Genomic DNA, 12759 nt, shown 5'->3' on the forward strand with positions numbered 1-12759 from the left:
TGGAAGGGGTCAAGTGATAATGATACAGTAATATCCTCCTTTCTCCTAGGAGCCTGATATTGGGAAAAGTGCTGTTGGAGAGAAATGCAGAGGGGTCTCTGTCAAAAAAATCGTGAAGTGGGCAAACCCCAATTATTCTGCAAATTCCAATACTGCAAATACCAAAAGTAACAGAATTTCCAAATATTGGACAGGAGTTGAAAAGGAGAAAAAATTTATTTAGGTACTGAAGCAGATGGCAAACACATTTTAGGAGGTCACCAAACATGGTAACTCTTGGTTCTAAGATTTAGACAGTAAAATGGACAAAAGGATGAATTTGAGAAACTTGAGTTTAAGTCACTTTATTTTTAATGAAGAAATACCTCAAGGCTAAAATTAAATTAACAGAAGCAGTGAAATCTTCTATTCTGTAGAGCACAAAACCAAAGGAACACACTATCTTTGTGATCAGCGTGCAAAATTCGTAAGGTGTACTACTGCATCCCCTTTTTTCTAGGAGGTACTTTAGCAAAGGGGAAAGTGAAGGAGTGGTTGACAAGATCTTCCATAACAAAGAAGCAAGCAACAGGATTTTGGTAAGAGTGAAATTACCTTCTTTAAATTTTGGATTTAGAACATCACAACTACTACCACCAATTCTAAGCTCCTGGTAGTAGCCAGTAGTTTTAAGAATCCATGACCACTTTAACATCACAGCTATTTCTACTCATCCCTTGCCTAAGTTTTGACTTTTCATTTACAAAATTTTTATGTTTCCTTCTTACTTCTAAAGAGCAGCAAACAACTTTTTGCGCGGGGATAAAAGACAACGTTGAAACCTGGCCTGCTCTAGTCATGCTTGTGTGCCAACAACACAGTCTTTTTGTGACCTTTCAATTCCCATCTCAGATACTTACCATGCATGCCAGTTCGTCTTCTTGCTTGGCTGAGAAATAGACCCATCTGCTCACCCCTTAGCTTGTAGGCCAGCTGAATACAGTCCCTACAGGTCGTGGCCTTGTGCCCAACCTGTTAATCCACACTGCTTAGCAACCATTAAACATTACCAATCACCTTTGTCAAGGGGAGGAGATGGATGTCATTTATCACTTGGATAGGTCTGCACTTGCACAAAGATCTAAGATAACTGAGAGGGAACTTGGTGATTTATATACCTCACAAGAATGAAGTAGACTTTCAACAGAAGTCCATCTTTGTCCTTCTGATCTGCCTACATTATGAAGTCTTTGGTTTACAGAGAAGCAAAAAATATTGTGATCTGAATGTGCTGACATGTAGAAAAAGAACTCTGACCTCCAGTTCTCCCATCCTATGCACTGAGCAGAACAGGACTTATTCCAGCCTGCAAAGGACACAAATCTCAAGTAAGACGGAAGTTCTATTCATACACCTTGAACATGTAAAATCAAAAGCTAATGCTACATGAGGATGCATAAACCAGATCAAATTTCAGACGAGAAGCAGCTTCAAAGGTCAGAGATGTGCTAGCCTGAACTCAGCACAACTTTTGGATCAGTGCTAGTTAATTAATAATCTTATGCATTATTTAAACTCAAATCCTCACCTAGCGATACATATATATCCAGCTTTACAAAGTGATACAAGTGACAACACGCTACCAAACACCAAGATCAAGATTCCACAACAACACATTCTTACATTAAGGAATATTTAGCTAATAATTATCCTTTATGCAAATAGAGTGATGTCTGGCTGAAGACTTCCATTCATTCCAATGTGCAAAAACAGAGCTGCTACATTCCTGTCAAAAAGCTATCCAGGTAAGAGATTGTCTCCCTTCCAGTGCCTCTGAATTCAGGTCAATTTGTTCTTTGCTTCTTTTCACTTGCTTTACTTTGTGCCGTTGGTGTTTTTTGTTTATTATTATGTTGTTGTTCATAAATATTGCTTATAAGGTAGACACTGGGCAAAAGTTTGTAAAGCATACAGTCAGTTGTAAATGGTACAGCAATTATTTTTCCTGCAACCCTCATCCAAGAGTTCAACCATTTGGTTAGTTTTTATTCTTTTTAAGAAAATTGCATATACTAGGCTTATCTTTTTTTCTCAAAGTACTACATTGATATTGAAACTGAGGCCATTTTCTTAGTGCTTAAGTACAAAAAAGTGTTTCCAAAACACTGTCCTTATTGCATGTAGTAAACACAAGATGCCACAGAAAACAACAGAAAAACCATGAGAATGGACTATCAACTTGGTTTTCTCTGTGACAGCTTAGTATGGTGAAACAATATGCAGCAAAACCACAGGGCAGAACACAGAGCTTAGTATTTAACTTCATCAATGATGACCAGGGTCTTGAAAAGCCATCTTGAAAGACTTCTTTTTTTTTTTAAATAACAGACTTTCACTTTGAAACAGCTACTTTCCCAAAAGCAAAAAATCTGATTTTTAGGAATGTTTTTTGAATCCACAGGAAATGCCTTTTTAGTGTTCATGTTCTAAGACTTTCCAGAAGAATAATGCTGTCTTGCCTTCAAGAGCATGTCAATAATTAGATCAGTATTTTCTGGAATCCTTGCACAAAAACTGTCTCTGCAGAATGAGTGAAACTATTTGACCATGTATCTGCATGTATGACCATTCTCAGAGATGATCTTGATGGGCCAGCCTTAACAACAGGTGCTGGCCAACTGCACGAGTTCCACTGTAGCCTCTTCTCAGCAGCTCTGGGATTGTTACCTGTCAGTGGCTGTCACCTTACCCACTGGGATATGGAACTGAGAATTCTTGGGAAAACAAGACTTGAATCACAGCTGCTGGTGAATGCAGGCATTTAACAAAGACTTGCCTGGAAAACCCTAAACCAATTTACAGTTGAAAATAAAAATTCTGAATTGGAGATTTTAATTAGAAATCTGAAAAACTCTCAGAATAAATCTCTCCTTAGTATAGTAGTTTAATTCGTAGAGGATATGATCTGGCTTTCCTGACTTGTAGAGACCACTAAGCTGGAATGCTATTTCCTCTTTGACATTTGAATTAGCATAACATTGAAACTCAACACAAAAATGCTTTGAAGCAATAATATTTTACCCCTATATAGTGAAAAAACTAATGAAACCTAACAAGTTTGATATGATTTTTCCACAAGGCATTGCCATGTTCTGTGCCTGTAGTCTGACAGCTTGCTGGGTCACTCCATAAATAAATGGTTTTGATTGCTGGCACCTTGCTTAAGTTTGCTTCCAAGTACATCTTAGTTCTAAAGATGAAAATACAATAGCTAACGCAAGGCAGAGAGAAACATTCCTCTCACTTGTTCTGTTTTAGCACCTGATGACTCCTAAAACTTTTAGGTTATGCTGACATATCTAAGTAACCCTGCAGAACAAAAGATTAATAAATCAAAGCAATAGGTGCTAAAGCCATATTGTCTTATATTATATGTAGCTCAGCAGACTTTATTTCAGACTAGTCAGTTCTCACAAACTAAATGTATTCCTCGCATCTGCTCAAATATGTCCAAAGCACCAATTGCTGGCTTAGGTTTTTATGCCACCATAAAGGGTCAAAGTGCACTGGGACATAGTTTCTAGATGCCTTCCTCTGAAAAAAAAATCCAGTTTGCAAGAATAACACACCCCTGTACATTGAATCTACGCACCATAAATGAGCCTAACCAAGGAGCTTTTTCAAAATTGTGTCATTGCTCAAAACCAGAACAGTAATGTAATCATAGCCATTACAGCCAAGAAAGATTTCTATGAGACAGAAAAGGTTTCTGATACCAAAGATAAGCAACATGAACAACTCAACACCTGTGTTTCCAATCAAATGTTTAACTAGACTGATGTCTCTCATTTTTCAGTGAGTTATGCAACAAATAAATACAAAACCCACCCTAACCACATTCGTTTTTAGTGGATTTTTCATAGTTCAAACACGGAGAAAACAGCAAACGTCACTTGGCTTAAACTCTTTAAATGGCTCTATCCTCACCTACACTTGAAATCACTATTTCAGCAAGTGAGCAATTATACTATAGAGCTGTGATACCATCTGACTTCTGTTCTAAATAAAGCATTTAAAATATCTCTACATAGGGAGACAGGCTCACCCTTGCTACTCCCTCCAGGGCTTTACAGAGACACAGCTTCAGATTTTTTGGTGGACAATCCAGGATGGGGAAGCAAAAGGATGCAAAAGAATGAAGTTTTTAGGGGTTGTGCTGTTTCCCAAAGAACAACTTATCCATTCAGAATGGTTATACATGTAGTAGGAGAAACTGCCTGCCAAAGAAGCTGCAAAGAAAAATCTCACATGAACATACTGTGATGAATGTTTCTTCCCCTGCAGAGAGATTTTGTCAGGTTACAGGCATGATGAAAAGACAGGAAGAAAGACGAAACTAAGGCCAGTTGGAAAGTCAGCAGTTTGTCTTGAATGGTTCTTTCCCTTGTTTCTCTCTTTAACAAAATAAATTGAGTCAATGTATTTAACCTGAAAGAATGAGTCGTTCAGACAAGGCTCTGCTCAATTGCTTTTGCTCATATGGTCAAGGGAAACTTGAAAAAACTTCACTGTGAAGATTCCAAACATAAAAGTACAATTAAAAATAACCAAGACTACTTTCTGTTGTAATTATATGAATGTAACACATATACATGAATGTGCACACAAGTCAACTTTCACTTGTTTAAACAGTTGTTCCAATTTTGAAGTCAAGTGCAAGGAACTAAGATGTCTTATGCTATGTGCTGTTTCATCTGTGCAGCCCTGTTAAGAACAGCTCTTTCAGCAAATGATGATTTTAATAACATGCAAACATTGTGTTCTGTGGAGTTCTGGAGGAAGAAAAAGAATACTGGGTTTCCATTTCTTAGTGTAGCCTAAGCTGAAAATGGGTCATTGGGTGAACCAGTAAAGGAATCCACTTACTGACTCCACTAGGGCTTGTATCTTCCAAAGTATTACCACTTTGGAAGAATGTGCTGGATCCCAGTGCCAGAATCAGAAGGCTGGAGTCTGCTCAACAGCAGACAGATCTCCTCTCCTCCATTCTGTCTTTGGAGATGGCAAGAACATTGGAAGCTGTAAGCTCTGCTAGGCTGCATAAGTGTACAGGGTATAGCACACATCTGTGGTGGAATCTCACTTCCTCCAGGTGTAGCAATGAGTTATAGGCATCACAGCCTGGCAATTATTGGATTACACAGCTGAAAAAATGGGTTGCTGATAACAATGCTCCTGCCCTTATTTGGTGTGGCTTTACTGCATTCCAAAAGCAACAAGGAAACTTTAAACATTAACAGTTTCTGGTTACCAATCTAGGTTGAGAGCTGACTGCTTAACAGCTACCACATTCACTTGACATGGAATTTGAAAGCATATAGAATAGAATAAACAGTTACTTACAGGAAGGAAACCTTTATTTTCAGGGAAAAAACTGAAGAAAATTACTTACTGTCAGCTTGAACACAGACGATACACAGTTTACTGTAATACTTTTTTTTTTTTTTTTGTGGCAGGTGGGGGAGGCTTGGTTGTTTTTTACAAAAAGCTATTATTCTGATTATCCAGTATGGCAGTATAGCAAATATATATAATAGATTTCCAAAGAAATTATGTGCAAATTATCTTATGTAATAAAAATCACTTTTATCCCTCAGGGAGCTGCTCAAACAACACACACATCTGAATTGTAATGGGTTTCTTTTGTAAATACCAAATTACTTCCAGGTAAATTGTATGAGATTAGAGAGAGGAAACTATTCAATTAAATATATGAGCCTAGTGTACAGAAGCTGATGCAATCTTTTTTATGTGGCCTATAAAAAGCACTCACTGGATATTGAACTGCCCACTAGCTTTTAAGTATGTCAAGCAAGGGCACAATAGTATTTCCTGGCTGGCTGAATTCACTTGGCTGTAAGAAGTGAGTGGCATTTAAATAAGGACTTGCTGTCCTGATGCACAAGCCTCTCATTCTCCAAACTAATTTAGGTAAGACAGGAAGTATTGGGATTTTGCCTTTTAAAAATGAGTGCCTTTATTATACTTGTTAGCATTCTGTATATGTTAACTTTATTCATATGCTCCTAAGTACTTCACCTGGTGTTGCAACTTCATTTATCTTTTCTGTCACCTTTGCATTCTAACAAAGACTAGATCCAAACTATTTTCCTGTCCAAGCAGATCTTGGCTAGCAAAACTGTGCAGTACATTAGAGTCTAAAGTAAACTTAGCACTGATAAAGAATGGACATGGATCTTTATAATTATATTAAATTGTAATTAGTGTTCCCTTATGATGGAAATAAACCTTACTTACAAACACAAAGAAATGTATGCAATGGGAGCTAAAATGGATTTATGTAATTGGGATGGATAAAACTCTGATAATTTTTAAACATATGTTTAGACTTCTATGCAGGTTCTTTTCAACTTGGACAATCAGTCCACATATTTCTAGCAAGAATCTCTACTCTGCCTTTTACTAAGTTATAAATCAGCTATAACACCTGAACATCCTGCTTTGAATTGTGGTTAAACTTTGCTCTAGAAATCAGAAAAGCCTTAGAAATCATGCTGTATCACTTATCTGTATGCTGTATCATAATACCTGGGAACTTGTTTAAAATTTCTACTCTAGTAAAAGACGTATCATAATCTTATTATTATTTGAAATCTGGTGGCAAAATGTAATTATTAAAATCTTGAAAACTATTTCTAAGCAGGATAGACAAAAGACTTTCTAATAAGCTACTCTCAGTTTGGACTGCTCCAGGACAAAAGCCTACAGGCTATCGAAAATCTGTTCTTTTGCTTTTCAATTATGTTTCCAGTTGGACTCATTAACACTTTTTCTAAATTCAGAATTCTACACCTCAACAGGCTGTTACCTAACAATCAAAATGTTCTTATTAACACCAAAAAAACCCCAGGAAATTTACAGAGAATTCTGTCAGTTGCATCTAAACTATGTACAAATTGTTTAAACCATTAAAATTTACCAAGAGAATACTCTGCCAGTAGGTTTACTTCAAGTTTTATGAAACTGATGGGTACAGAGTCTGTCACTAAACACTGAAAGAAGAAAGAAACAGCTTTCACTTTTAAGTGAAGACAAGCTTTGACACTATGGCAATGTCACTCCTGGCACCAAACAGCTCTGATGCAGAGATCCTGGCTATTAATGACATTGTGAGAGGCTGAGCCTAGAGAAGGTCTGCTTTCCTAAAAGTTCTGCATATTGTTGTATTAGCACATACTGTTTCATCTAGATCAGTACGAGTCACTCCTTATCTCCCACTACTCTTACATGGGCATCCTCACACAGAAGTCTCTTGTTTCTCTCTACTGATAACCAGAAAAGATTTGCCACTTGGCATAGCCTGTTTAACATTTTCCACCTGTGTGTTCCTATTTTATATTTTTAGTTATGTAAGTTAGGACACTTGCATGTTTTGCCTCTTAGTATGTTCCCATCTACCCCAAAATTACTTATGAATGCGCTAAGCTAATTTCAATTTAATTTGACAATTGAATAAAAACCCAGAAATAGAGTTTGGTGAAAACAGTTGTGTCCATTGAGGCAAGAGACATCAAAAGCATCCCATCAGGGGAATACAAATCATCCCAGCCATCACATACTAGAAAACAATCAGGAGAACCATAGGAAACACTGCTGTGTTTGTTCTGCTGTACATATAATTATTTGCTGCATCTCATTACTGGCAGAACAAAGTTGGGTAACCATGGGTTTAAACATGAAAATAATAACATGTAGCACTCTTCCAACGTGGTAACATCATGGTACTTGGTCTGTATGTTGCCAATATGGTGGTATCTGTGAGGAGGTATTTATTACCAGAAGTTGCACGTTGAAACAATCTACAATCCAACAGGTTAATGTTATGTAGCAGCTACAAAGCGTCTATCAATTGTTTATGTACATATTTTTTGTGTAAGAAAAAATATGTACATAAACTGTTGCTATCCAGAAAACTTTGCTTTACAGGCTCTACCAGCAACATTTTTCTCCTCTACATTGATGACAACTGCAGTGACAGATCATTATACCCCATGAGAGTTATTAATCAATGATTACAAGATGTACTCACTATACAGAAACACTACAACCTACCTCACTAGCACATATTTGTTTCACACCATCAAGTCCTACTTCTGGTCACAAAGACCTTTATGATTTATTTCTTAGCCTCATGCGTCACTGGAGCCCTATGAGAGTGTTCTTGTTGGGATGATGCTTCCTTAAAAGCAAAATCAAGAGACAAACTTTTAGTGTTAAGTGACTGTGTTAAAGAAACCTTCACGAATTGTAACCTGACAGAGGTTTTCTTCACTTTGCAGGAACACATTAAATGACGTAAACACTGGGAAAATGGAAAGACCACTTGAGGCTACCAGAATGGAAAACAACACCTCATCCTGCTTTCTCATGAAAAGAAAGACTCATGTCAAGATTAACAGGAAAGAAATCATGCTAGCAAAGCTGAGAAAGAGCTGCTCCTGCACACCACAGAAGCTGAAGAACTTCCTTATGGACTTCTTTCCTGTTTTACGATGGCTTCCCAAGTACCGATGCAAAGAGTACATTTGGGGGGATATTATGTCTGGGTTAGTGATTGGAATCATTTTGGTGCCCCAGGCAATTGCATACTCACTGCTGGCAGGTCTGAAGCCCATTTATAGCCTTTACACATCCTTCTTTGCCAACATCATCTACTTCTTAATGGGCACATCCCGTCACGTCTCAGTTGGTATTTTCAGCTTGATAAGCTTAATGGTGGGACAAGTTGTGGACCGAGAACTTCTCTTGGCTGGGTTTGACTTGAATGATGATGCCCCACCAGCCTCAGGTGATGGCTCTCTGCAGAATGACAATCTGTCCAACATAACTGCCTTCAACCTTACCATTGTGGGGATAAATGCCGAGTGTGGGAAAGAGTGCTACGCCATTGGCATTGCTACAGCCTTGACATTCATGGCTGGAGTGTATCAGGTAAGTGGTTGCTGACATCCAGAGGCAAGGTATGAAGTTCCTGAAGTTTTTTACATGACCTAAGCTTTGGCTTGACTGTCTTTCAATGAGATACATCATCAGTTCATTTGAATGTACTTTGGGCTGTTTCTCCAGGAAGCCTAATGGTAGGCAACTCAGAGACAACATGAGGCAGGCAGTTTTCTTAGTTGCTAGCAAACACAGGCAAAACAAGAGTCTTCTGAAAGACCATTAACACTGTTTTGATACTCTTCTGCTCCTTGGCCTTGTTGTTTTCATGAGATAATGAAGCCCAGTACAGATATAGGAAATGCCCAGCTAGCTGTGTACTTAAAAAGGAAGAAATAACTTTTTCCCTGGATATTTTAATAGAGGTGTATACCTACTCAACTACTTCTCCAAGTTCAGAATGCGCAGCTCAGTGTTTTGGTGGAGAGTGCTGTGCTCTACCAAACTGCTGTCCAAAAGATAATTCAAAGAAAGGACAAGAGGAGAAATACACTGACTAACCCATTTTTCCGACAATGGCTGTGCTGGACTCCTTGACACTTGTCAACAAGGATATCAAGAGAGCACAGAAGGAAGCATCATGTACATACTTCTCTATTAACTCTGTGTGTGTGTGTGTGTGTGTGTGTGTGTGTGTGTGTGTGTGTATGAATGCAGAAAGAGCTAGCTATCTTCCTGTTGTAGTAAGAAGCTTCAGGTCACATATATGAACAAAAAAATGCCCTTGTGAAGTTGTATTTTCTAAAACCATCTAAGTAGAATCAACTAGCTATGGATGGACAGAATCATGGAGTTTGTGAGCTGTTCTGACACTTCTGATCTTAGGCATGCCACAAAGGCAATCTGTGCTCCATTTTCCCTTCTGTCCACAGGGCTAAAATTAAAAGCTGCTTAATGCAAAAGCTAAAGTAGGGATCTTATTCAAGTTTTGTTTACAAGGAAAAGGCCATACATTTTAACTTTATTCACTTTAAGACAGAAAAAAAGGAAAACTGACTTTGGTATAAGAGAAATATTTTGGACCCACTACTTTTTTGCATAGGGAATAAAATTCAGGCAAGCCATTTCAGTGGAGTCACTTCAGACAAATGTGTGACTGACCACCCTGTCTCAAACCCCTCATTCACCTCTTGGGTTTGTAGCATTCCACAACAATAAATGGAATCACATTTTAAAAGCAGGCTGGAAACAAAAAAGGATAATTCCTGTTTCAAGAATGAAATAGCCAAATACTACTGGCCTCCAGCTAGCTCTCCCCGATCTGTACCTAACTATTTGCAGCACCGGTTACATCTCATGGTTTCTTTTTCTTTTTCTGTTTCCTCAGGTTCTAATGGGGATCTTCCGTCTAGGTTTCGTATCTATGTACCTATCTGAGTCCGTACTAGATGGCTTTGCAACTGGTGCTTCCTTAACCATTTTAACAGCTCAAGTGAAGTATCTTATTGGAATAAAAATTCCACGTAGCCAAGGGCATGGGATGCTGGTTATTACCTGGATTAACATATTCCGGAATATTTCTCAGGCTAACCTTTGTGATGTCATCACAAGTGCCATTTGTATCGTGGTGCTGGTCACTGCTAAGGAACTCGGAGATCGGTATAAGCATAAACTGAAATTTCCTCTTCCCACAGAGCTGGTAGTTATAGTTGTGGCAACACTGGTGTCACACTACGGTAAGTTAAATGAAGTGTATGCATCCAGTGTTTCTGGAGCTATTCCAACAGGATTTATCCCTCCGAAGGTACCAGAGTTCAACTTAATGCTCCGAGTTGCTCTAGATGCTTTGCCTCTTGCCATAGTCAGTTTCGTCTTCACTGTATCCCTTTCTGAAATGTTTGCAAAGAAATATGCTTACACCATCCGAGCCAATCAGGAAATGTTTGCTGTGGGGTTCTGCAACATCATTCCTTCCTTCTTCCACTCTTTTGCAACCAGTGCAGCTTTGGCAAAAACACTCGTCAAAACATCTACAGGCTGCCAGACTCAAATCTCTGGAGTAATTAGTGCAATGGTGGTTTTGCTGGTGTTGCTCTTCCTGGCACCACTCTTCTACTCCTTGCAGAAGTGTGTCCTGGCTTGTATTATCATTGTGAGCCTTCGAGGAGCCCTGAGGAAGTTCCGAGATGTGCCAGCACGGTACTGTATGAATAAGGTGGACACACTTGTTTGGGTAGTTACCATGGCTGCCTCTGCCTTGGTCAGCACAGAAATAGGGCTGTTGGTTGGCATTGTTTTCTCCATGTTATGCATAATTGTTCGGACCCAGCGGCCACGGACAGCCCTGCTCGGTCAGATTCAAGACACAAGCTTTTATGAAGATGACTTAGAATATGAAAATCTCTCTACTGTTCCAAAGGTCAAGATATTTCGCTTTGAGGCGCCACTTTACTATGCAAATAGAAACTACTTCCTAAAGTCTCTGTACAGATTGACCAATTTAGATCCTAACCTAGAAGCTGCTAGGAGAAAGAAATATGAGAAGAAGGAAAAGCAGCATCTGAAAAAGGGAAATCACAGAACCGCTAATGGACTGGGCATCGGAGAAACCACTTTGCAACTAGTTCCTAAGCAAATTGATTTCCAAGCCCTTGTTATCGATTGCTCTTCCATCTCATTTTTGGACACAACTGGAGTTAATACTTTGAAGGAAATCCTGAAAGACTACAAGAATTTAAACATTTCTGTTCTCCTGGCTTGCTGCAATCCCTCAGTGATAGACTCTCTGAAAAGAGGGGGTTACTTTGGAAAGGATTTTGGATGTATGCAGGAAATGCTATTCTACAGTATACATAATGCTGTGCTGTTTGCAAAAGACCAAAAGCTTCCAGCAGACTGCTCAGTTTAAGCCCGTGTCTTCCCTGATGATTCAGTACAAAGTGACAGCTAGACAGGGGTAGTTTGCAACAAGTAAATTATCAGACACACTGTTGGCCGTGTAAAGCCATTCCCCCCAGAGAGTTCCACATTATGTCATATGCTACACAGGGCAGCCACTGGGGAGGCAGTCCAGGACAAGCATGGAAAGGTCAGACCACCACCTTCACTTTAAAATGCAGGCAATGGCAGTTTCAGATTGACTTGTCCATCATACCATGATCATTTATGACCCAACATGGATGTTAGGGGACAGCTGTGGTGGAAGGCCTACCCAGTGTTGCTCACCCAGTGATTTAATGGCTGGTTTGTGTCAAGGCTAAGCCACTTCCACGAAAGTGCAATCAATAGAGCATTCTGGATACATAATTGTTTAAACTGTGGCTTGCAAGGCCCTATTCCTTCCAGTCATTCTACATGTACTCCTAGACAAGTCCCCACTGTTTGCACAAAAATAAAATGTATAAAATATTGTGGAATGTAGAATATCTCTCCTCCTTGATCACACAAGCTTAATAGCACAATCTGCCACAGGAGAAGAAATTATAATCCATCACAGGTTACTCTCAAAATGACCATTTGCAAAAGTTGCTGGCTTTGGAGTTACAGGATTCATCCATTCTATTGGATTAAATCTGTCATAATTAGTTACTGAAGGCTGTGATACCCCTAATCATGCTGGAAGAAATATGACTCTGATGTGCAAATTTGTAACTAGTAAAAGGATAAACAGGATTAAAAAAAAATGAATGGCTTTAATTGGCAGCTACCCAGCTAGTTTGCATCCTGTAAAATAAGTTGCCTTTGGTAGACAGAAGCAACTATAATTCAGGGATACATAAGGACCATCAAACATAAAACCTCAGAGCCGTGATGCAGCAC

The 12759-nt window shown here is 38.9% G+C and overlaps 2 protein-coding genes across 3 annotated transcripts in view; one reads left to right on the top strand and one right to left on the bottom strand.

Moving 5' to 3' along the window:
- The window catches only part of IDUA (alpha-L-iduronidase), a 46188-nt gene that overhangs the window by 24927 nt on the left and 8502 nt on the right, over positions 1 to 12759 (bottom strand). The window lies entirely within an intron of this gene.
- Positions 1695 to 11848, top strand: SLC26A1 (solute carrier family 26 member 1). Its single transcript, XM_041470759.1, is given in 4 exon segments — positions 1695 to 1784; positions 8340 to 8348; positions 8350 to 8991; positions 10328 to 11848. Coding segments are annotated over 4 exon segments (2262 nt in total).

Source organism: Pyrgilauda ruficollis, unplaced genomic scaffold (genome assembly GCF_017590135.1).
Source record: "Pyrgilauda ruficollis isolate IOZ18807 unplaced genomic scaffold, ASM1759013v1 scaffold106, whole genome shotgun sequence".
In the NCBI taxonomy this organism is placed as follows: Eukaryota; Metazoa; Chordata; class Aves; order Passeriformes; family Passeridae; genus Pyrgilauda; species Pyrgilauda ruficollis.